The 23325-nt window shown below is 43.2% G+C and overlaps 1 protein-coding gene across 2 annotated transcripts in view; it reads right to left on the reverse strand.

Moving 5' to 3' along the window:
* Window positions 1-23325, reverse strand: part of SYDE2 (synapse defective Rho GTPase homolog 2) — an 862822-nt gene that overhangs the window by 97382 nt on the left and 742115 nt on the right. For both annotated transcript variants that reach the window (XM_044086034.1, XM_044086035.1), the window contains exon 6: window positions 2641-2872. In XM_044086034.1, the coding sequence (XP_043941969.1) occupies window positions 2641-2872 (232 nt within the window). The remainder of the gene's footprint in view (window positions 1-2640; window positions 2873-23325) is intronic.

Genomic DNA, 23325 nt, shown 5'->3' on the forward strand with positions numbered 1-23325 from the left:
CAATGGCCACAGCTGATTTTTGCAAGTATTCAGCTGGAAGTTGATCAGCTGAGAGTGTGGTGGGTTTTAGTTTTCTAATTAATTTGCAGATAAACGAAGTGGCGACAGGTTGAAAGTTAAATAAGGGAAGATTTTTAAAGGTGGGAGTATCTAGGCTGTGGGAGCTGAGTGGCAGTTGGTTGGAGAGGGCTTGGATTGTCTCAGTGAAGAAACGGTTGAAGCTGTTGGAGACTACATCTGAGGGTTTATCGATGAGTGTGGCTGGGACAGGGATGGTAGAGCGACCAGGGTGAAGAAGATTGTTTAGTCCAGCCCAGAATTTTTGTGGGTGGTTTTGATGTTCTGTCTGCAGTTTACAATAGTATTGTCTTTTGTCAAGTAATATTTGTCTTTTGGTTTCATTCCTAAGTTGTCTGTAGTTAATTTGGTCGAGAGGGAGTTTAGTGGTTTGCCATACAGTCCAAGCTTTGTTTCTAAGATTAATTTTGAGCCTGGTCTCTTTTGAAAGCCATGGAACATCTACTGTCTTAGTTTTCTTTGAGCGAATAGGAGCATGAAGATTAAGAATTTCTAGGAATTTTTTGTTGAAATACAGCACTGCTTCGTCTAGGGGTAGATGTTTTAGTATTGCCCAGTTGCAAGAATTTAATTCTAGTTGAAATCTGGTCGGGTCGAATTTCTTTTTATTTCTGACAGATCTTAGTAAAGGTTGTTTGGGAATGGCTATTTTGTGCTTAATTATGTAGGTGAGGTGGTGGTCACTTAGGCTATCAGGGAGGGTACCAGATGTATATAGGTTAGGATGACTATTAATAAGTGCCCAGTCAAGTATGCTCTCTTTCTGGTTAGACTTGCCTATCCTAGTAGGGGTGTTAATAATTTGCATGAAAGAGTGTAAGTTAATACGGGTGGAAGGAGCTACTGGGTAACAGGTAGTCCAATCTATATTAAAGTCTCCAAGAACTAAGGTTTCTTGAGGGTAGTGGCTAGATATCCAATGAAGGGTGGCTTCAAGAGTATCTATGTTATTACCTGGGGGAATATACACATAGATTCTCCTATGTATATTGTAGCCGGGGAGTAATATTTCATTATCAGTAGTGGTGGGTTTTAACCATGTTTCAGTTAGGCACAGGATCTCTAGGGAGAGGTCAGCCATGAGTGCATGAAGTTCATGTACCTTGTTGTTGATGCTTCTAATGTTCAGATGACAAGTAAAAAGAGAACTGGTAGGGCGAGAGATTATAGGGTTGAAGCTAGGGTCTTTGTAAAGGGGAGTGTACAAGTCAGTGTTGGCTGGGCCAGGGTTGGGGTTTATGTCCCCATCTGGTAGCAGAGTAAGTCTAAGTTTGGAGATAAGTTTCAAGAATTTATCTACAATTTCGTGAGTATGCTTCAGTTTGGGGCTAATTTTTTTTGAGGTGTATGGGTGTGGAAGTAGCGAGCAAGAAGTTGGTTCACCCAAGTACCATGGATGTGATAAAAGTTTGGAAGTTTAGTGTCAAGAGTGTTGGTATCGGCTTTAGAAACTGAGAACCCTAAGAGAGGTTGGGTTTCATACAATGTTATGAGATATGGGGCTAATAGTAACGGTACTAGAATGGAGTACCACATATCTATGGATTTGGAGAGCTAGGACCCTGAAAATGCACTTACAGGTGATAGAGAGAGATGGGTAGCTATGATGTGAGAGAGAGGGAGAAAAGGCGGGAGTGGGCAGGTACAAGATCGGAGAAATAGCAAGAGATTGGGTGGGGGGATTAATTAGAAAGCAGAAGGTGATAGGAGCTAGTGCTTGTGGGTGTGGTTTATTGGCTATAAATGTAGAGGTAGTTGGGGCAAATGGGATATGGGGGCAGGGAGGGGAGCGGGGCTAAAGCAGTCCCCTACTAGTACCATAAAGTTTTAGCTCCGCTGGGCCAATAGCCTGGTTAGGTAAGTTTGTGGAAATTTCTGCTTTAAAGTACACTACAGTGATTTTGGGAGCTATAACACTGAATAAGTGTAAGACTTCCTAAATAAAGTGTCTGTGGAGGATATAAATTTCTACAGCAACTACTATAACATTTTGGTTTATGGGGAGTTCTGTAAATTTTGTAAGTTATTCCAATTGTGCGAATTACCAGGGGGAAACCCTAATTCTGAGGTAACCTTGGACCCTATACAGCAGCTTCCAGACAAAAATGTTCAAAACTGTATGACCACCTTGTCTAATCAGTGAAGAGCTGTTTCTGTGTTATAATTTCAGCAGGGGGTGGATTATTTCTTCCTTAGTCAAGGAGCTTGTGGGGACTTGGTCTCGAGGGAACCACCTGTGACATCCTTCAGTAGGCTTGTAAACATGTATTAGAATGTCTCACCAGAGCCATGTGTGAAGTTGACTGTTTCAATTGAGCCAGCAGGAAAACCTACCCAGTATCTGTAATGTCTAAGTGAGTAGTTTAAACATGTAAATAATAACTCAACCAATGAACATTCAATAAAACACCCACCTTATTTTGGAAACTACTTCATTCTGATCCTTAACTGTACTACAAAAACATTTGCAAGTTGACATACAAGGTGATGACTTCTTTAAAACAACTCAGCTGTAGGATAATTACATTTTGTAACCGAAAGTCATGTGCAAGAAGTTCTTACCTGGCCACAGCTGGAGTAAGTAATGTAGCACTTCAATGTGTTTCTTGAAGTCCAAAGCACTTGCAAGCTCCTCGGAGTCTATAAAAACTCTGTTACTGTGATTGGAAGCCTCCTGTCTCTGACTTAACAAAACAGGCCCAAAGCACACTGCCAAGTTCTGGCACGTCATCTTATTTACTTCGTGGAAGGAAGCCACTAATTTCAGATGATCCAACAGCATCCTTAGTGTAGCCTATACACAAATTTAAGTAGAAAGTCAAAACTGAAGCTGTAGGCATTAAATGGAAAAAGTGGTAACACGAGTTAAAGACAATGGCCAAATAAACGTAGTGCCATTAGCAATACAAAGCTATTCAGGTAAATCTGGTATAGAAATAGGCACCAAAGTCACACAATGTTAAGTCAAAACTTATACATGCAAGACAGGCACAAAATATACAATCACAGAAGAATGCCTCCTGACTAACAGTTTAGGAAATGTTATATTTGGATTTATGTTGACTGACCAACAGTTTCCCATGTCCACATCACAGCTGATCACTATAGCACCACTTGTATATGTCTTCCAATGACAGTTTAAACCAGATGGCTCTAGTAGTCATACTTTTTGAGGGGGGGGGGGTGTACCCTTGATATGATGCAACCTTTGAGCTCACATCAATTTGAAGAAAACAGAAAATTTTGTTTCACTTTTCTTTGTGGACTTGTGTCCTTTGAGGCAATCTGCTTAAGAGATCAGAGGTGGTGTGTGCCTGGAATGCACCCACCTCAAAAAGCACTTACATGAGATTTGTTTTTGTTCACGGTCATGGTTTTTTGGGACAACTGGCATTGAGAAGTTGTAGTAGTTCCTTGTAGTCATGGACATTCAGGAAGAAGACTAATTGGCATACTATGGAAGGTCACCTTTGATCATTATTAGTAAAAAAATACGAGCACTCATAAAATCATCCAAGGCCAACTATGAGAGAAAAATTGCCCTAGATTCAAAAGACAATCATAAGGCCTTCTTCAGCTATGTTAGAAACCTGGGTGGAAACTCCCAGATATGCTCAGAATTAGTCCAAAATGATACAAAAATCACTGAACCCACAGACATTGCCAACATACTGGCAGACAGGTTCAGTGCAAACTTCACCCCCCTCTCCCCCCCAAAAGGAGAGAACTATCCCAGCGGAGTGCAGCCTCCCAGACATCTCCAATGCGCAGGTGAAAGCTGCTCTCTCTAAAGCTAAAAACACAGCATCAATGGGACCGGATGGTGTCCCCGGCTGTGTGCTACACAAACTCAATGAGGAACTAAACCCGCACATAAGGCAGCTGTTTAATCTTAGTCTTACCACAGGATACATGCCCAAGGACTGGCGTACGGCAACTGTGGTCCCACTCCACAAAGGCGGTGCCTCTACGGACCCTGGTAATTTCCGCCCCATAAGCTTAACAAGCCTGGTCTGCAAAGCTATGGAGAGGATCATAATGGAACTCATAAACAAAGACATAGGGGACTTGCAGACATTGGACCCGACCCAGTTTGGCTTTGTCAAGGGCAGATCATGCCTTTTGAACTTGGTCGACTTCTTCGAAACAGTCACCAAGGCCATTAATGAGGGAAAGGCAGTCCATACAGCCTACCTTGACCTTGCAAAAGCTTTTGACACAATACCCCACTCGGTATTATAGAGAAACTTACCAGCTTAAATGTAAACCCATATGTCACAAGATGGGTTGCAAACTGGCTAAAGGACAGAACCCACAGGGTTAGAGTAGCTGGCGCCATGTCAGACTCCAAGCCGGTCACAAGTGGTGTCCCACAGGGCTCAGTCCTTGGCCCCCTGTTGTTCGGCATCTACTTCTCAGAAGTACAGGCTAACATAGGAGGACTATGGCTGACAAAGTTTGCAGATGACTGCAAACTGGGAGCCATAGTGGAAAGTACATCGGACACAGATATCCTTCAGAGGGGTCTCACGGAAACTGATAGCTGGTGCCAGAGCCATGGCCTGAAGTTAAATGCCAAAAAATGTATAGTCATACCCTACGGGAAAAACAAGGTAACCCCAAGCTACCATACAGGTGGCAATCCACTAAGCACAGAAGAGGTTATCAGGGACCTGGGGACCCAGGTTGACAGTGGCCTTTCATTTGACACTCACATTGCTAAAGTGGTTAGAAAAACCTTCTACATTGCCCACCTGATCATGAAAGGATTCACATCCAGATCAAGTGAGGTCATTGTTCCCCTGTACTCTTCACTTATCAGACCAATGATCGAGTACAATGCCCCATTCGGGATGTATCTCACCCGACACCTGCAGCAATTGGAGAGACCCCAAAAGTTCCTCACCAAAAGGATAAAGGGACTCCAAAATCTGTCATATGCTGCCAGACTGAAGAAACTCCAGCTCTATTCAGTCGCATACCGTCTGCTCAGAGGTGACCTGTGCCTGACATACAAGGCCATGTCCAACCCGGAATTAATGGACATGCTCCACCTCAAAAAATCCAAATCTACCAGATCCACTAGAGCAAGTGACTTAAACCTTAGCACGGATATAAATAGGACATGCTGGAGGGATAGATTTGTCACCCAGAGACTCCCTATGCTGTGGAATAAAATCCCGGTCCATGTGAGGCAGAGCACCTCGCTGGCTCTGTTCAAGAGAAATCTTGACCAGTGGATGGGAGATCGTAGGTTTACCCCTGGAATCATCTCTGTGTCACTGCTGGACAGAGGCACAACAAACTAATGGGCACAGTATTTTTTAACATAAGGGGTGGCGTAAGCCACAAAAACTCTGGGCTAGGCTTATAAATGCCTTAGGGCAGATAGCCTAGTATAAACCTATGAACCTATACAGAAGTCCACTGTCAGTCAGTATAAAATGGACCACCTAGTCCAAGCAAAACAGGAAAATATACTAAATGCATTAGGAAGCTTTCTAAATTAGTCTTTGCAGACAACATGCTAAATGAAAAGGCATTATGAGCAAAAGTAGACACTTTGAGGTGATCTCAACAGATATAAGGTGGTGTTCACTGCTTGAAGAAATTAGTCGCTAAGGTTGGATCACACTTCTGCATCTGAAAAAACAAGCAGCCAGATGAAAAAAGCTATCAATGTTTGGCACAAACTGGGTTCGGATTTGCTATCAATGTCTGGCACAAACTGGGTTCGGATTTGGCTGGTGCGCACTTTACAGCACAGCATAATACAAGAACGAAGGCAGCACTATGCAAGCATACAACACCAAATATAAGAATTAAGGGAACAAAATTACAACAGCTTGTACAGTTCACATTAGTCCCTGATGTCTCAGTTTTTTCAGTCACCAAAACGTCTGGTGCAGGTTTCTTACTGTAATAGTAGTACTACTGAAAGAAGACTGGGTAAATGGACATACTGCCAACCAAGTAAACATGGTGGAATGACAGCTATGACTCTGTCAATACAGCAGGGAGAAAAAAGAAGGTCACACAAATACAACCTCTAAGTAGCTTTTTAAAAGAGCAAGAGATTTCTGTGGTAAACCTAATGGGAAAAGAAAAACATGTACTGTGTGTTACATAGGAAAAGACAAAACAAAAATCCAATCTTCAGTGTGGAAGTGTACAAGTAAAAACCCCAACCAGAAAGTTTACAAAAATAGACAAATCATTCTCTTTACATAACTGTCGATAAAACAACAGCTCACTGGGGAACATGAATAAGTCAAATGATAACTCCTGCCATATTTCTGCAGTATTATGCAAAGTGCTCTTCCTTGGTTATGTACTAAGAGAGCTAGTTTTCCACCCCACTAACTGTGAAGAGGCATCGTACGCCTGGGTTCACTCACATGACATCAATACAGGATTAAATAAAATAAAACCGGACCAGGGCCAAACTAGCGAAAGTGACTAATACAAACAATCCGCATCAAGCAGTCGACTTTAATAGCAAATAATCCACATCAAGCAGTCGACTTTAATAGCAAATAATCCACATCAAGCAGTGAGTTTAATAGCAAATAAGCCACATCAAGCAGTCAATACAGGATTAAAGATGTACGGTAGGAAGCTACTAGTGACAAACTATATGGTTCACAGCGACAGCCAAGAATCAGCTGAACATGTGAAAATAAGGACACCAGAAGTGCTTTACTGGCAGCATAAGCTATGACAGACTACTCAAACATACAAAGTTAAAGGAGCAAGACTCTGTGGAAAAGTGAAATGGAAACTGGACTACTGCCCTAGTGACCCAGGTTCAGTTAGTCAGCCCCAAGTGCAAAAAAATTAGGAGGGAGATATGGCAGTGTGATAGCTAGGCTTACTGTCTGGACATCACCTAGCACAGACTGAATGGAAGCAGGATGGCACACAAGACAGCTTCTAGGCCTGCCAAGCCATGACCGACATTAAAGGTGGGATGCCTCCAAACCCAAAGTGGTTTGGCAATTCTGGTCTTGCCATGACAGGGAGCTCACTGGCCTTAGAGTGAAAAGGGTAGAGAAGAAAATACATCACTAGCCAAAAGAAAGAGCCATACAAACCCTAACTACTGATCATATTAGTATGCTTCAACAAAAAGTTCAGGGGCAATCTTGTCTGTGGCAAAGGGAGTTTATCAGTGCAAGTTTTGGCCTGTCCTCCCTGATCTACATTACACTGGGTCTCAGAGGTATAAAAACAAGTATACAGAAAAAGACCTGTATAATCCAGTATGAAGGCATCTAGTCTCCAAGCTGCTGGAGCTGATGTCATAGAACCGAACTTTCTCAGCTGCCTGTATTCTGGGGAAGCAAGAAGGTCTAGTTCTCAAACAACTCATTTGTTGGTCAGATCAGTAAAGCTTCCCTGTTTACAATCTACCTGTGTGGGTCTGCCTGTAATCTGCTAAGCATGTCTACCAAAAAATTATTTTGAGAAGGAACATAGCCCACACTGTGGGTCAGGCCTGAATCTTGGGCTACTTGACAACTGTAGTGTTAATCACCATCACATGATAGTGGTGTCACCTGTAACAACTTAGAGGACCTCCTGTACCAGAATCTGTTAAAAAACTCTCAATGCTAAGGCAACAGCTATAATTCCTTTCACATTTATGTGCTTATTTCTCCAGCTTTTGTCACACGCCCTAGACTTTCAGACATGCTAAATGGACCACCATCATGCAAAGTTCAAAGAATCTGTAGAAGAGTCTGTGCAGACTCTGCTATTCTAAAGGGCAATCCCAAAGTTGAGGTATACCTGCACTTTTCACAATAAAAGTTCTTTCTTTATAAAAAGTAGGATAGAGATGAAGGATTCTAATATCTGGGAGTGCTGGTGTTATCTGCTCCAGAGGTACCACTAAGATGCCCTTCTACATCACTGCTGTAGTATTCTTTACTATATGGACCTCGCACCAAGGGCAGACCAATGTTCGGCCAGCATACCAAAGACTTATTATTTTGCATGTGCTGTATGTCACATACATACTCCCTGCAAAGAACCTAGGACATAAAAGTGACATATGGATGCACTTACCCAGAACTTCTTTGCTATCAGTCCAAATGCTATTATTGCTCATTGGTCTGAATGTCTTCTTGCTGAACACACATCTGTCAGATAAGTGCCCCATTGGGGTTTTCTTTCCTTTTCTTTGGTCTTGTATTTTATTTTGCTTACCTAGAGTTCATGTCATTCAGGAAATGTCAATGTGGTAGGCAGATTCCCCATAAGGATCATCACGAATAGTGTCTTTTGTTTGGGTACTTCCCATGACTATGCCTCTTGTAGCATCTGTAAGGTGTGTGCCTAAGATATTCAGAAGCAATCTGTCTTCCCTGGCCATTTACCTTGAAAACCAATGGACTAAACAGTTAGCCCAGGGTAACATGGCGGAATCCATTAACCCCAAGATACTCCCACTAGGTAAGAAGGCAGTCAAGAAGTCTCGGCCAAATTCTTTAGCTCTCCAGCCTCCACCAGACATCCCTCTAGAAACGGGTCATCACAAACCGTGTCTCTTGTTTGGATTCTTCCCATGACCATACCTCCTGTAGTACCTGTAAGGCATTTGAGCCCAAGACTCTCAGAAGCCCATTTGTCTTCCGTGGCTATTTATTTTGAAAATCAACAGCTTAAACAGTTAGCCCAGGGTAACATGGCAGAATCCATTAACTCCCACAAGGTAAAGTGGCAGCCAAGAAGTCTCAGCTGGATTCTTTAGCTGTTCAGCCTCCACCGGAAATCCCTCTAAAAATAGGTAATAGCACTGTAGGCCATTCAGCATCTACATCGTATTCTTCTGCCACGACCCCATCAGAGACTGGCATGGATTGTCTTTTTGCATGTCCTCTGAGGCTTTGCAGGCATCTGCTCCAGACATCAAGGGGGAACAGAGGTTGATTATGTCAGAGTGTCCTAGAGGGATGTTGCAAATACTGGTCAGGGAGGGGGTTCCACGTACTCTTACTGAATCTCGCCAAAGGTCAGAACCTCTGATATTTGTTAGGCCTGATGTCCTTTCCAAGAAAAGGCAAAAAGACAAAGCATGTGTTGGGACCATCCTAAGGATCCTCAAGGGGAATGGCAAGAGTTTACTCAAGGCTTGTTTTCTGCCTTGATGGCCCTGAAGCCTCCTCAAGGGATTAGGATACCTACATCATCTACCTCTTCTAAACGGCCTAAGGAACTGGATTCCTTGGATAAGGATTCAGAGTCTGATGAAGGGTCCTTGTCCTACTCTTCACAAATACCTTTGCCTTTAGCTTATGGTTCTGATGAGGAGTCGTCTATTAGCCCTGAGTCTCTCTCCTTTTGAGGAATTGTCCTTTGGGGACACAATTATTATGATGATGGAATACTTTAAGTGGGACTCTTCTCAAATGTCTGATACTCAGAGAAGACGAGCTGCATCAGGTGGACACTCTTAAACCATCTGCTGTTCCTGCTGTGTTGGCTGCCTTGTTAGACACTTTCATTGCTGCTTCCATGTCTCCTGATTCTCAGCCTCCTCTTCCTAAGAAACCTGGCAGGTTCTATAAGATCACGGAGGATTGTTTTTTTTTTTTTTTATTTAAGTGCTCTTCTGCTAATCCTGCTGTGTTGGAAGTCTCTTCTGATAACCTTTCAACCTTTGCCTTCTTCCAAACTTTTGCCTTTTGATAAGGATAGTAGGGCAATAGGGAGCATTAGTAAGAAGGTTTGCACTGCTTCTGCTTCGGACTTTTGGGCTATTAACAGAAGCATATGACCAGGTATGCTCTGGCCTTGATTGCTCAGGCTTGTCAGGTTACTTCTGACCTCCCTAATTCTCAATGCAAATGCATATCTTCTACCTTAACTATTTTAAGTTCTCAAGTGGCTTGCCACTCTGTTAAGTGTAGCTATGATGCTGCTGATGCCTCTTCCAGGGATGCAGCATATGAGTCTGCTATGAGGTGTTATTTGTGGCTTTTGTCTCCAGTCACTGCCGGAGGACGGCCAAGTTGTTGGATGTTCGTTTGGATAATAAACACTTTTTGGGACGGCTGCTGCTGACCTGTTTAAATCTCTTCAAGAGAAAGGCAAACCCTTGCAGGACCTTAAACATATTTTGTCTCCCCTATCACTAAGTTTCAGAGGAATTATCCTTCTAGATCTGCTTTTGTCTGTAGGCAACCCAGCCAGGTCTCGAAGGTAAGGAAGGGTGGTAAACGAACCTCCTCTGCTAAGAATTCTCAGACTTCTGTGGCCCAGAAGCCTCCTTTATCTGATAAGCCTGCTTCTCTTTGACAACCCCCCCCCATCCTCTTCATTCAGACCAGGTTCCTTTGTCCCTTTGGCTTTCCCTTTGTCTTCCAAACTGGCTTCTCATCACTTCAGACTCTTGGGTTCTTTCTATCATCAGTCAGGGTTACTTCATGGTGTGGAAGTCTCTCCCTCTTTTTTCAGGGATTCCTCAACCTCCGCTAGAGCAACCACATTTCCCAGAGGTCCTAGGGTTCTTGGTAAACCAAGGAATCATTCAACCTCTTCAGCCTTCCCAAGTGAGAAAGGGTTTTTTATTCCAGGATGTTTCTTGTTCCTTGAAAGGAAGGCACTTGGAGACCTATTGTGGATCTGTCCCTGTTCAACACCTTTCTCAAGGTCCCCTCTTTTTGGATGCTTACTCTTCAAACCCTGTTTTCTCTCTTACTTCTTCAGGCTTTTTTGGTGTCTTTTGATCTGAAGGATGCTTACTTTTGTATAGTACAGTTTTGTACCTACCATAAATGTAGATGTTCGAGTGTATTCACTGCTGCAGTCATTACACTTGGGTTATCCTGCCGTCAGGTGGTCCAGCAGTCGGCCAGAGTTCCAAAGTCTTGGTCCGGCGTCGGTTGCTGTCACTTCTTCCCTGACGTCAGTGCGCCAGGAGTATACAAGATGCAGCCGACGCCATTTTCTTCAGTTTTTCTTACCCCAGATGTTAGGTGCCCCCAAATATGTAGGCAATACATATTGCTAATAAAACATACATAAAAAGTAAAACCAAAACCTTCAGTTATCAGCAAATACACCACATAGGTAGTATAGGGTAGAAAGGTATAGATACGTCCCAGCTAAGAAAGAGGGGATGGAGGGAGGGTAACCTGGACTGCAGCAGTGAATACTCAAACAGCTACATTTATGGTAAGTACAAAACTGTACTATGTTTGTGTTTCACTGTTGCAGTCATTACACTTGGGTTGAATCCCAAAGCTGAAGTAGGGTGGCTGTTTCTATAGAAGATTTGGGGTGGCTATGAGGCCCTGCAGCACTGCAGTGGCAAAGCCAGCTCTGGATTTAGAATAAAGAGGCAAATGATAATGTTTGGTAAAGGTATGCACTGAACTCCAAGTTGCAGCTTCCAAGATATCTTTAGTAGGTACTCCTCTAAGGTAGGCAGTGGAAGTAGCTGTTGCCCTGGTAGAATGTGGCCTAATGTTGCTAGGTACAGTTTTCCCATGCTGTGCATAGCAGAAATGGATACAGTGTCCTATCCACTTTGAAATGGTCTGCTTGGAAATAGCCTTTCCCTGTGATCTTGCAGCATATGCTACAAACAATTGCTCAGTTTTCCTGAAAGCTTTTGTTTTGTCCAAGTAGAAACGTAACTGTGTATGTCCAATGAATGCAGAAGTCTCTCCCCTTTATTCTGGGGATTTGGATAAAAAGTTGGCAAGTGAATAGTTTGGTTAAGAATCACACTGGATACCACCTTTGGCATAAATTAAGGGTTTGTTCTTAAAGAAACCCTGCCTTGGTGAAAAATGACAAAAGACTCCACTGCCATTAGTGCCTGTAACTCTGAGACTCTTCATGCTGAGGTTATTGCCAGAAGCAGAGCAGTTTTCCATGACACATTTTAATTCTGCTGAATTGGCTGGCTCAAAAGGAGGTAAAGTTAGTTTTTCCAAGACAAAATTGAGGTCCCAAGTTGGTGCTCTCCGGGGCAATCTTATGTTTTTAGCCCCTCTGAGGTACTGTTTTAGCTATGGATGAGAGAAAATAGGAGGATCTGTGTTGTAATGAGCCAAGATAGCAGAGGCGTGGATCTTAGTGGATGAAAAGGATAGGCCTTTGTCCAGCATCTCAGTTAAGTATTGTAATATCTAAGGAATATTTGGGACAAGAGGGTCAAAGCTTTAAACCTGGTTCCAGGCACAGAATTCTCTTCCACTTTTCTGAATAAGATTTCCTGGTGTTAGGCCTCCCGGCCTCCAAAATGACATATAACAGCTTTAGAGAGAAGTGTTGTCTGCTTGACTAAGGAATCGGCCATGCAGCCAGATTTAATGTTTTGAGCTGGCTGTACAAGATCTGATTGTTTTGTTGAGTCAGAAGATGCGGAATTTGAGGTAAAACCCATAGTGGGCCTTGAGCTAAGTTCTTTAAGATTGGGTACCAGTACTGGCGTGCCCAGTCTGGGGCAATAAAGATCATTTTTGGCTTTTCTTGTCTGGCTTTTAGGAGTACCTTTGAAAGGAGAGGCAGTGGTGGGAAGGCATAAACTTTTAGGCTTTTCCAGCTGAACGAGAGAGCATCCACTTTCCATGCTTGTGTGTCGTAAGTCCTTGTGCAGAATTTCTGTACTTGGCAATTCATTGGGGAGGCAAAAAGATCTATGTCTGGGCTCCCCCTTTCTTGTGTTATCATGCTGAATACTTGTGGATTTAATTTCCACTCGTGAGGATCCATGATGTTTCTGCTTAAGTCACCTGCCAGTGCATTTTTCTTTCCTGACAGGAACTGTGCTTGCAGATGAACTTGATAGGTTAGAGCTGTGTTCCACAAGGTCATGGCTTGTCTGCAGAGGGGATAAGAATGAGTGCCCCCTTGCTTGTTTATGTACCACATAACTGTGGTGTTCTCTGTCTTTAGTAATAGTTGTCCTGGATGCAGAAGGTCCTTGAAAGCTGTTAGGGCATTTTGTACAGCTAGCACCTCTTTCTGATTGATGTGAAGATGCATTTGGTCTGCGGCCCACTTGCCCTGAATACATTTTCCTGCCATGTGTGCTCCCCAGGCATAATCCAAAGCATCTGTTGTTAGTGTCTGCCTGGCTGTGGGTAGAGTGAAAGGCTGTCCCTTGTTGTGGTGACATGCCTGTGCCCACCATCGAAACTCCTGTTGTAGGCAGGGAATAAGTGGTATTACTGCTTCCAAACTGTGACAGTGTTGAGTCCAAACACTTTTTAGGTACCATTGTAATTTCCTCATATGCAGTCTGGCATATGGTATTAGTAGTATGCAGGATGCCATGAACCCAAAGGCCTGCAGAATTTTTCTTGCAGGGAGTTGGGTTTTTATTGCCATCAATTGAAAGTATTGAGTCAGTTGTCCTTGCTTGTCTGGCGTGAGATAAGCCATCTGGGCCATTGTATTTAAGCTGGCACCCAGGAATATTATCTCTTGTGAGGGCACTAGTTTTGACTTCTTTTCATTTACTGTGTACCCTAGGCAAATTAGCAATCTTTTTACAAATGCCAGATGCTTTAGAGGAATGTCCTTGCTGTCTGCTTGAATAAGGCAGTCGTCCAAAAATGGATATATTTGAATTCCTTTTTGTCTGCAAAATGCAATTACTGGTGTCAGGCATTTTGTGAAGACCCTGGGTGCAGTAGATAAGCCAAAGGGCAGTGCAGAAAACTGGTAATGCATTGAACCAGCTATGAATCTGAGGTATCTTCTACAATTTTTTCTGATAGGGACATGCAGGTATGCCTCTTTGAGGTCCAAAGTAACAAGCCAAGCTATCTTGCCCATCATGGGAAGAAGCTGCTGTAGTGTCAACATTTTGAATTTCGGAACATCCAGGTAAGTATTTAGAGTAGAAAGATCCAGTATGTGTCTCCAGGCTTTGTCCTTTCTGGGGACCAGGAAAAGTCTTGAGTAAAATCCTTGTCCTTGTTCCTGTTGTGGCACTTTCTGAATAGCTCACATGTCCATGAGGGCTGTAATTTGTTTTTGTGCCTCTGCCCATTGATTTTGTGGCAGGTCTGGCATTCCTTTTAGCCTTGGTAAAGTGTGAAAGTGGAACCTGTAACCGTGAGATACAACATTCAGAACCCATTTGTCTTGGGTGATTATATGCCAATTTTGTGAAAAAAGTGCTAGTTTTCCCCCTAAGAGAGCTTCCAAAAGGTAAATGCTTGGCATGTGAAGGGGGAAGTCATTGCGACTGTTTCCTATAAGGTTGTGACTTGTCTTCCCCTCCTTTTGGGGTTGAAGCACCCCACTGTCGTGGTCTGTAAGAGCCTTGGGGCTGAGATCTGCCTCTTGGGCGTCTGTATCTGCCTCTTTGTGGTCTGACACTGGAAAGGACCAATTTTTTGAAGGCCAATTTCTGCTAAATCGAGATGGCTGCACCTGTGAGAAATCATTCACTGTTTGCATAGATTTTGCCTTATCCTCCATTTTCTTTAACAACTCTTCTGCCTTAACACCAAATAAAATATCCTGCTGTAAAGGAGCATCCAATAACTTTGCCTTAACATGATCAGGTAAACCTTGTTCTTTTAACCAAGCATGCCTTCGAATCACAGATCCTGTAACTGCTGCTCTACAGGAAGCCTCTAATGAATCAAAACCATATTGCAGAGTATGTTTTGCCACTTGTTCAGCTGCAAGTAATAAATCCTGCATTTCCTTATAATCAGGATGTTCTGAACTTGTAAGCATTTTCTGTTTTAACAGAGACATTAAATATTGTTGGTATTTAAGCATGTGAAACTGGCAATTTAAAGCCCTCACTGCTAAAGTTGCAGAAGTGTAAACTTTCTTCCCCATCTGTCTAATGCTCTAGAATCCCTGTCAGAGGGAACTGGATTTTTAGCCGTGGAAGCCTTTACCCCCTTTGGGACCCTGGGAAATAGTTTCTGGGTCAGCAACAGGGTTTTCATAAAGAAATTTATGAGAGTCAGGGACTCTGTTGTACCTGACTGGCTTGACTGGAGCAGGGGGTAAAGAATCAGGATTTAAACTGGATTCAGAGAACACATCATCCACAATATCTAACACTGGCAGAATAGCAAGGCGCCTGTGCTGAGGCAATAAAAGAAAGTCTCTGAGCCTTTTCTTGGATTCTGAGTAATCCTGGCTCTCCCAATGGAAATGCTCCCTCATGGTATGTAAAGTTTACCCAATCCTCAGGAGGAGAGGCTGAAGGAATTGATTCTTCAGCATCAGAATACTCATGGGGGGGGGGGGGGGGGGTAAGGAGTATCCCTGGTCTGAAGAGGAATCAGAAGAAATGGAAACTTGGTCAGAGGAATCATAGTCTGTATCCTGCCTAGGCCTTTTATCAGGAGGGAGATGGGAACCCCTGATCAGAGTAATTAAGTCTTCGGCCATTTTGAGCATCTGTTTTTTAGGTATGGAGGCCTGTCCAGGTGAATGCTGTACTTGCTTCTTTGTCTTTAATGGAGTTTTAGACTTGACTGTAGTTTTGATGGTAAGTTGTGAAGGTCTGAAAACACCCTCAGAAGCCGATGCCTGCTCAGCAGCTCTGGACCCATCTGAGGGGTTAGTTTCCGTAGGCCCAATACCTTGAGTTTCCAGAGGCCTAGACATCTCCACATGGGAGTCGGAGTCGGAGGCGGCCTGTGGCTCTGAGGTAGCGGGTGTCAGGGGCTGCATAAGCACCTCACTGAGAACTGGCGACTGGCCTAGAAAAGGCTTCATCACTTTTGGGCCTCGGATGCCTGTCCTTATCCTTGTCTTTGCGTTTTTTTGTGTATTCCGGTCGTCGGTTGTTCCGACGGCATGGTATAAATGAACCTTCGGCCAAAGTAATGGCAAGCAAAGTCAAACAGACATTTAATAGTGCGCTTGTTAAATTTAGCACAAAACTGACTAGTGACGTCGTGGTCTGGGCCTAGGCATGGAATACAGTAAGAATGAAAATCCTTATGAGGTATTTGCTTCCCACAAGAAATTAAATTATTAACTTTTACTGACATCGGTCTGAGGCAAGAAAAAGTTTCCCCAATGGGGTACTTAGCTTTATTGAAGGCTTCGGTTCTGAAATTCGAATTGAAAATCTCAGGAGTCGGCTGACCGGCACTTGCGAACTGCTTTTGCTTCGGGCACCGCGCGGCAAGAAAGACTGAAGAAAATGGCGTCGGCTGCATCTTATATACCCCTGGCGCACTGACATCAGGGAAGAAGCGACAGCAACCGACGCCGGACCAAGACTTTGGAACTCTGGCCGACTGCTTGACCATATGACGGCAGGATAACCCAAGTGTAATGACTGCAGCAGTGAAACACGATGAACATCCCTATTTACCCTCTTACCAGGAAGCTTTTATGTTTCTTTCTCTTCCTTACATTTTCAGTTCTCTGCTTTGTCCTCTGGCCTCTGTACTGCTCCCAAGGGTATTCACAAAAGCTCCTGTGATTGCTTTCTGCAGGCTTCAAGGCATTCAGATTTTTACTTATCTACACAACCTACTGCTTCAGGCACATTCTCCCAGTCACCTGTTACAGGATCTGAAGTTCACCAACTGTCTTCTTCGAAGTGTGGGGTTAACTATCAACTTCCCAAAATCTATCCTGACTCCTTCTCAGGATCATGTGTATCTGGGATTTAGGACTCAGCCAATGCCAATGTTGGCCTCTCTTCCAAGTTCAAAACTTTTGTCATTGACAGCCTTCTTTCAGTCTCTCTTTCCCCCTGACTGCCACTCCACCAGAGTTTTTCTTCACACCCTGGGATTCATGGCTTCTATTCCAATGCTCCCTCTTGCCAGACTGCATACACAGATGCGTCAATGGTATGTTAAGTTAGTTTGGCTGCAGCACTACCACCCTGTGCTTTACCTCTTCTTCCTAGTCTAAAGAAGGAATCTGAGTGGTGTGATTCAACAGTGTGTTAACTCAGGCCTGCCCTTTCAGTCTCCAGTCCCCCCCCCCAAGAAAAAGATGAGAGCTCTGAATCAGGACCTTCAAGCTTTTCACCCCATGTTCTCTCCAGATCCCTTGAAGGTGTGCACAGACAACACTACACTGATGTGGTATGTCAAAAAAGCAAGGAGGCACAAAATCCTACCTACTCTGAAGGGTGGCTCTTCAGGCTTGGGAGGTGTCTGTCAGTTTTCAATTAACTCTTCAGGCAGTATACATTCCTTCACAGCAATCTAGTGCCAGACTCTGAGCAGGTCCAAAACACAAGCTCATGAATGGATGCCTCACAGAGAAGTGTGGCTCATGAATGGATGCCTCACAGAGAAGTGTTTCTGGACATTGTCCATTGGTGAGTTATTCCTTAGGTAGATCTTTCTGCCTTCCCTCTGAACAGGCAGCTTGCTCTCTTCTGCTCCAGAGTGCCATGCCTTCTGGTGTGGAAGACAGACACCCCTTTTTTTCCTTTGAAGGGGATGTTTCTTTAGGCTTTCCCTCCTCTTCCTCTGCTTCCAAGAGTCTTAGAAAATATTTAGCTGGACTCCAAAAAAATTTTGCTAGTGACTCCCTTTTGGCCAAGATAGCACTGGTTCCCCTCAATGCACCTGGCCGGGGGCAATCATCACAAGTTACCTCACCGGCTGGATTTCCTCAAACAGGACAAAGTCTCTCTCAACCATGCCCACTTGACCACTCTTCAGCAGACACTGTGGGTAACATGGTTTTGATACTCTTCAGGCTCTTCTTTTCAGAGGCCGTGCTCAGGGTTTTACTGGTGGTAGGGAAACCCTCAACTAGAAAATCTTGCATATCCAAATAGAAAAGATTTTCTGCCCAGTGCCATGCTTGGAACTAGGACCCTTTTTCAGTGGGGGTCCCTGTGGTGTTCTCATTTGTTTGAGTTGCTATAATATGGCTTGGCCTATTCTTCTGTGAAGGCCCATTTGTCAGTCATTTCTGCTTGTCTGTCCTTGAATCCTCCTCCTTGGCTTCTTGTTTTGAGGTCAAACAATTTCTTGAAGGCATCCTGCATCTTAGACCTCCAAGGAAATATATTCCTCATCCTTGGGACCTTTTCCAGACCCTTATGGCCATTCCTCCTTTTTTGTTTTTTCACACTAACCCCTCTTTTATGCCCAAGGCAGTAAATGAGTTGTCCTTCAATAAGTACAACTTCCTTCTCCTCAGTCTGCTACTGAGAGGGTCTTGCATAACTTAGATTTGCACAAACAGCTCAGGTACTATTTGGATAAAACTAAGACCATTCGTAAGTCTAACCAGCTTTTTGTTTCATTTTATCTCAGGATACTGGGTTTGACTGTTTCTAAGCAAACCACCTCCTCCTAGATACCTAAAGGCCACTTTTTTGTTATTCTTTTCATGACAAATCTTTGTCTACTTCTGTTAGAGCTCATTTCACTAGAGATGTTGCCTCTTCTGGTCATTTCTTCGAGAAGCTGGACACCAATTCCATCCTTGAAGCTGCTACTTGATCTTCAGTGCATACCTGTACTAAGCATTATAAGCTGGATATGGTTACTACAGCCAGAGAAGGTTTTGCTAGAACCATTTCACATGGCTTTGTTAAGGGCTCTTAGTCTTCCAACTCCCATTCTGTTTCCTGGGCTTTTTTACTCACTATGTAGTAAAGAATACCGCAACAGTGATACAGACAGACATAGTACAGTTGTGTATCATCTTACAAAGGTAGATATCCTTCTCTTCATTGGTGCAGTATTTGCTCCCTCCCTCCCTCCAACCCCCTCTTGTTTGTTTTGGTTTTTGTTTTGGATTCCCTTTTAGCTGACAGTCCCTCCCATTTTTCTTCTGCATTTTCTCTTTCTGGATGTGCATGGACTCCTCTCTCCTATGAAGAATGTTTTCCACTGGGGCAATTCAGTTCTGGATAACTGTGTCTCTAAGTTGCTTTTATGCCCTAAATCCTGTGCAGGGAGCATATGTGTGATGCACAGCACATACAAGATCATAAGGCTTTGATATACTGACCAAACATCAGGCTGCCGTAGGCGAGATCCCTATAGTAAAGAATACTGCAACAGCGACGGCAAGAGTTTACACAACTGTACTTTCCTCATGTATAGTCTTGCTACTGGTAACATAAGGATACAGGATGCCATGTAAGCAAGAACCGTGAGGAAGTCCCTTGGTGCAAACAAGTACTTTGCCAGCTTACTCTGGATAAAAAAGGGCAAGACACTGCACCTTCTCCTCTGGGGAAAAACGCCTTTTGTAAACATGTATTCAACAGTACCCCACATATAACTCTGTTTGCTGTCCCTTTATTCAAAATCATATAGCCCAAAGGAGATCTATGACCTGCTTTCCATGCCACTATGACCCAGTGGCCTAGGATCTTTTGTACCTACACAAGGCACACAGGCCTAGAAATACCAGAACTATGGATCTAAATATTCATCAACAGATTAATAAAACAAGGTGGATGGAGAGGGAAACTTTAAACAAAGACTCAAAATTCACCTAAAATCACACCTGTTGTGCCCCTGCACAAACCCTGACTAACTAAATTGTTTACCTCCTTCACTTCTATCTTCCTACTTCGTTGGGTCCACTTTCACCCTTTTACCCCCTCTTATGTACATAACTGCTCTCCTAATTTGCTTTCTAACATTTTTTTCTTGACTCTTAACTTTCAACCTACATCTACTACAACCTTCCTATAATGCTTCTATATACTAAGTTTTGCATATAAATTCAATGTTTACAAGTATATTATACCTTCTTTAGTATACTACCCTTAAAAGATTTTTCATTATGCTACATTTACTAAGAGTAGTTCATCTTCTGTTAAAAAAAAAAAAAAATTAATCATTTTTTTGTATAATGTTCTTATGTAACAATTACTACTGTTTATATTGTTTCTGTTATATCCTCTATTAATTTTGTATGTTTTTCCGGAGCTTTTCTCCCCGGGCCTCTACTGAAAATGGACATGTATCCAGTTAGACTAGCCCGGTCAACAAATGTAAAATAAATAAATAATTACTTATCACCTTCCTTACCTCTGGAATACTCTACCCCTGCAGATCAAGCAGAGTGATACACTATCTTCCCTCACACAGGACCTAAATGACTGAAAGGGTACTCAAATTCATGCGAAGCTTGACTAATTTAGCCTTTCTCAAGAAGGGAGGTACAGTCTAAGGGTTGGCATCAAGAAACCGTAATGGCTGCAAAACTCGATTGCCTTGAATTTCCCTTTGACTCCTAGAACAGAAATCCCTAGCTCTTGAAAATATACAAGGTTTAAATTCAAGGCCTTTGGTATCTCACCTATGGAATCTGTTTTTAACAGGCAGTCATCCAGGGGTGCTTATAATACCTGGATGTCCTTTGCCTTGAAAAAGTTATCACTGGAGCCAGGCATTTTGTAAAGATGAAGTGTAACAGACAAGCCAAAGGGCAAAATAGTGATTTGGAAACAATCTGCCCCCTACTTTGAATCTTAAAAACTTTCTGTAGTCTCTGGTTATGTGAATATGCAACCAGGCATCCTTTAAGTTTAGTGTAATCACAGAGGCCTTGGGGGACAAAAGAGGCAGAAAGCCTTGGAGAGTTGACATTTTCAATTATGGGGTAATTAGGAAGCTCAATCTTGATAATTTCAGAATAGGTCAAGATGTACCTTCTATTCTAGGCACTTAAAACAGCTCTGAGTAAAAACCAAAACTTTGTTCTGCTTTTGGTGTACTCTACAGTGACTTCTTCCAGTTATTTTTTTTAGTATGGGAGCCTTTTGGTATAGGAGAACACCCTTAAACTTTGGTTTGCTTCAGAACTGTAATTTGTATCCCGAATTCAGAATTTTTAGGACGCACTGGTACTGACTTATACTTTCCCATTTTTGACAAATAATGCAAATGGAATTTTTGGGAGAAACGAGAGACAACCAGACTGAGTTATGACTATTCGCCCTGGAAATAGAGGCCATGATGGACGCAAAGCTTCTCTTTAGGTTTTGCTTCTCTCTCCTGAACCTGGCCTTCATACTCTTACCTGCTGTGCTTCTTCTCTTGCTTTGGGTATAGAGGTCATAACTTAGATTGGTAGTTTCTGCTGAACTTAGGTGCCCCGAGTGAAAAACTGCGTTGTAGATTGCATAATCTTACCCCCCCCAAATATTCTGAAGACCCCTTCAGCAGGGGGTCCAAAGAGAACATCCTCACCTAGAGGTGCATTACAGAGCTCTGCTTTCACACAGTCAGAGGCCATTGTCCTCATCTAGTTATGTCCCACAATAACTGACCCTATTGCTGCTGCCTTACAAGTTGCATCCAGTGTATCATAACCACACTTCTTAGAGCATCTGGCAACCTAGGTCACATAGATGAAGCATCTCTCGTGTCAGATCTTCTCCGTATCAGACCCCTTGTTCTCCAGTACAGTTTAATCAGCAGATGAACATAGGAGTCTGTCAGTTTGTGTCTCTGAATGCCAGGGTAACAGAAGTGTATGCCTCCCTCTATAGTGGATGAGAATGCTACTCTCTCTATCACAGGAATTAGGTTCCTAAATGGAGCTGAAGTGGATCTACTGCTCAGCCAAAGAGTTCATACTGAGGAACTTGTGGGAATCCTAGATCAGATACAACATCAGGTATCCTCAGAGCAGGGGGAAGGAAATCTGGCTCCAAAGATGCATTAGTAATTGCAGCATCCATAAATGGAGGAACAGGTAGTACTCTAGGCTCAGGCTGGCCTATAAAAGTTCCATATCTAAGCTGGGTATGGCAGTATTTTCTAAGCTCCCAATGAATTTCCTTCTTCATCTTGTGTAGTGTCTCCCCCAAAGGGAAACAACAGTGGAGGAGAAGCAGAGGATACCGTGTCTTTGGTGTCAGACTCTTAAATGAAGGCGGAAGGGAATGGGTTAACATACGACAACTTGTCTACCTATGAGTCTGGGATATTAGAATCTTCCAAAAGGGAAAGCTCCACCCTGCTCTTAGAAGGGACTCCCTGACAACTGTAGACTTTCCAGAGCTGACTGGCTGGACTTAAGGAAACTCAAAGTCTTAGGTCAGTTGGAATAACTCTTGAGAAGAAATCTAGAAAGTGAATAGCACTGATGCGCTACTCGACTTAGGCTGAGCCAAGCTAGCAAGCACCAGTTTGGTCTTTGGTGCTTTAGGTCTGAGTTTCTCTATGGAAACTGCCTTGGAAGTGGTCAGTTCATGGGCAGGTGATCTAGACCTCCACTCGGTCTCCAAGAACCTCACTGGGAACTCCAATCGAGATGATATCATTCTCACATTTGCTGTAATAAATTGGGTGCCAGGAACTGGTGCCCCAAGAAAGGCCACAGAGCCGGATGATGTCTTGATAGCTTTACTCCAGCAGGATATACTGGCAGCCAAAAGTGTGGTGGCCAGTGTCATGACCTTATCAACAGCCTCAGCTAAAAAGTACAGTTTTGTACCTACCATAAATGTAGATGTCCGAACTGGATAGCATCTGCAGTCATAACAAATGGGTTGTCCTGTCGTCAGGCAGCCCTTCGGTCGGCCGGATTCCAAAGTCTGGGTCCGGCTTCGGCTGATGTCGCACTTCACCCGACGTCATCTCTGCTGGTCTTCGGGTATAAAGGCATCAGCCAACGCCATTTTCCTCAGTGTTTCTTGCCCCAGATGCCAATTGTCCTCTTGGAAAGCTAAATTTTGGATAAATGCCAATGTTTCCAAAATAGTAGAAGGCAAACACAAAAAATAAACATGTATGTACATATATACAAACAAATACACCATAAGAGACTCCCCAGCTAGCTATTAGGAGGGTAAATTCCTAGGAGTACCGCAGAGAGGGAAGGAGGGAGGGTAATCCTGACTGCAGATGCTATCCAGTTCGGACATCTACATTTATGGTAGGTACAAAACTGTACTATGTCCTTCATGGATGCATCTGCAGTCATAACAAATGGGTAGAATACCATAGCCAAACTAGGGGAGGAGGAATTATAATTATGGTGTAGTCAGGATCCCTTGCAGTACAGCAGTGGCAAACCCTGCTCGGGATCTAGAATATAGAGGTAAATTGTAATGCTTGGCAAATGTATGCACGGAGGTCCAAGTAGCCGCCTCAATAATGTCCTTGGTTGCCACTCCTCTTAAGAAAGCTGTGGTAGTGGCTGTAGCCCTTGTAGAATGAGGTCTTATGTTCTGTGGAATTGGTTTTCCATGGTAGGAGTAACAGAATCTTATGCAATTTCCTATCCATTTGGAGATTGTCTGTTTGGAAATTGCTTTTCCTTCCCTTCCTGTTGCATAGGCTACAAAGA

The sequence above is a fragment of the Protopterus annectens genome, chromosome 10.part0 (genome assembly GCF_019279795.1).
Source record: "Protopterus annectens isolate FY-2018-M chromosome 10.part0, PAN1.0, whole genome shotgun sequence".
Taxonomy (NCBI): domain Eukaryota; kingdom Metazoa; phylum Chordata; order Ceratodontiformes; family Protopteridae; genus Protopterus; species Protopterus annectens.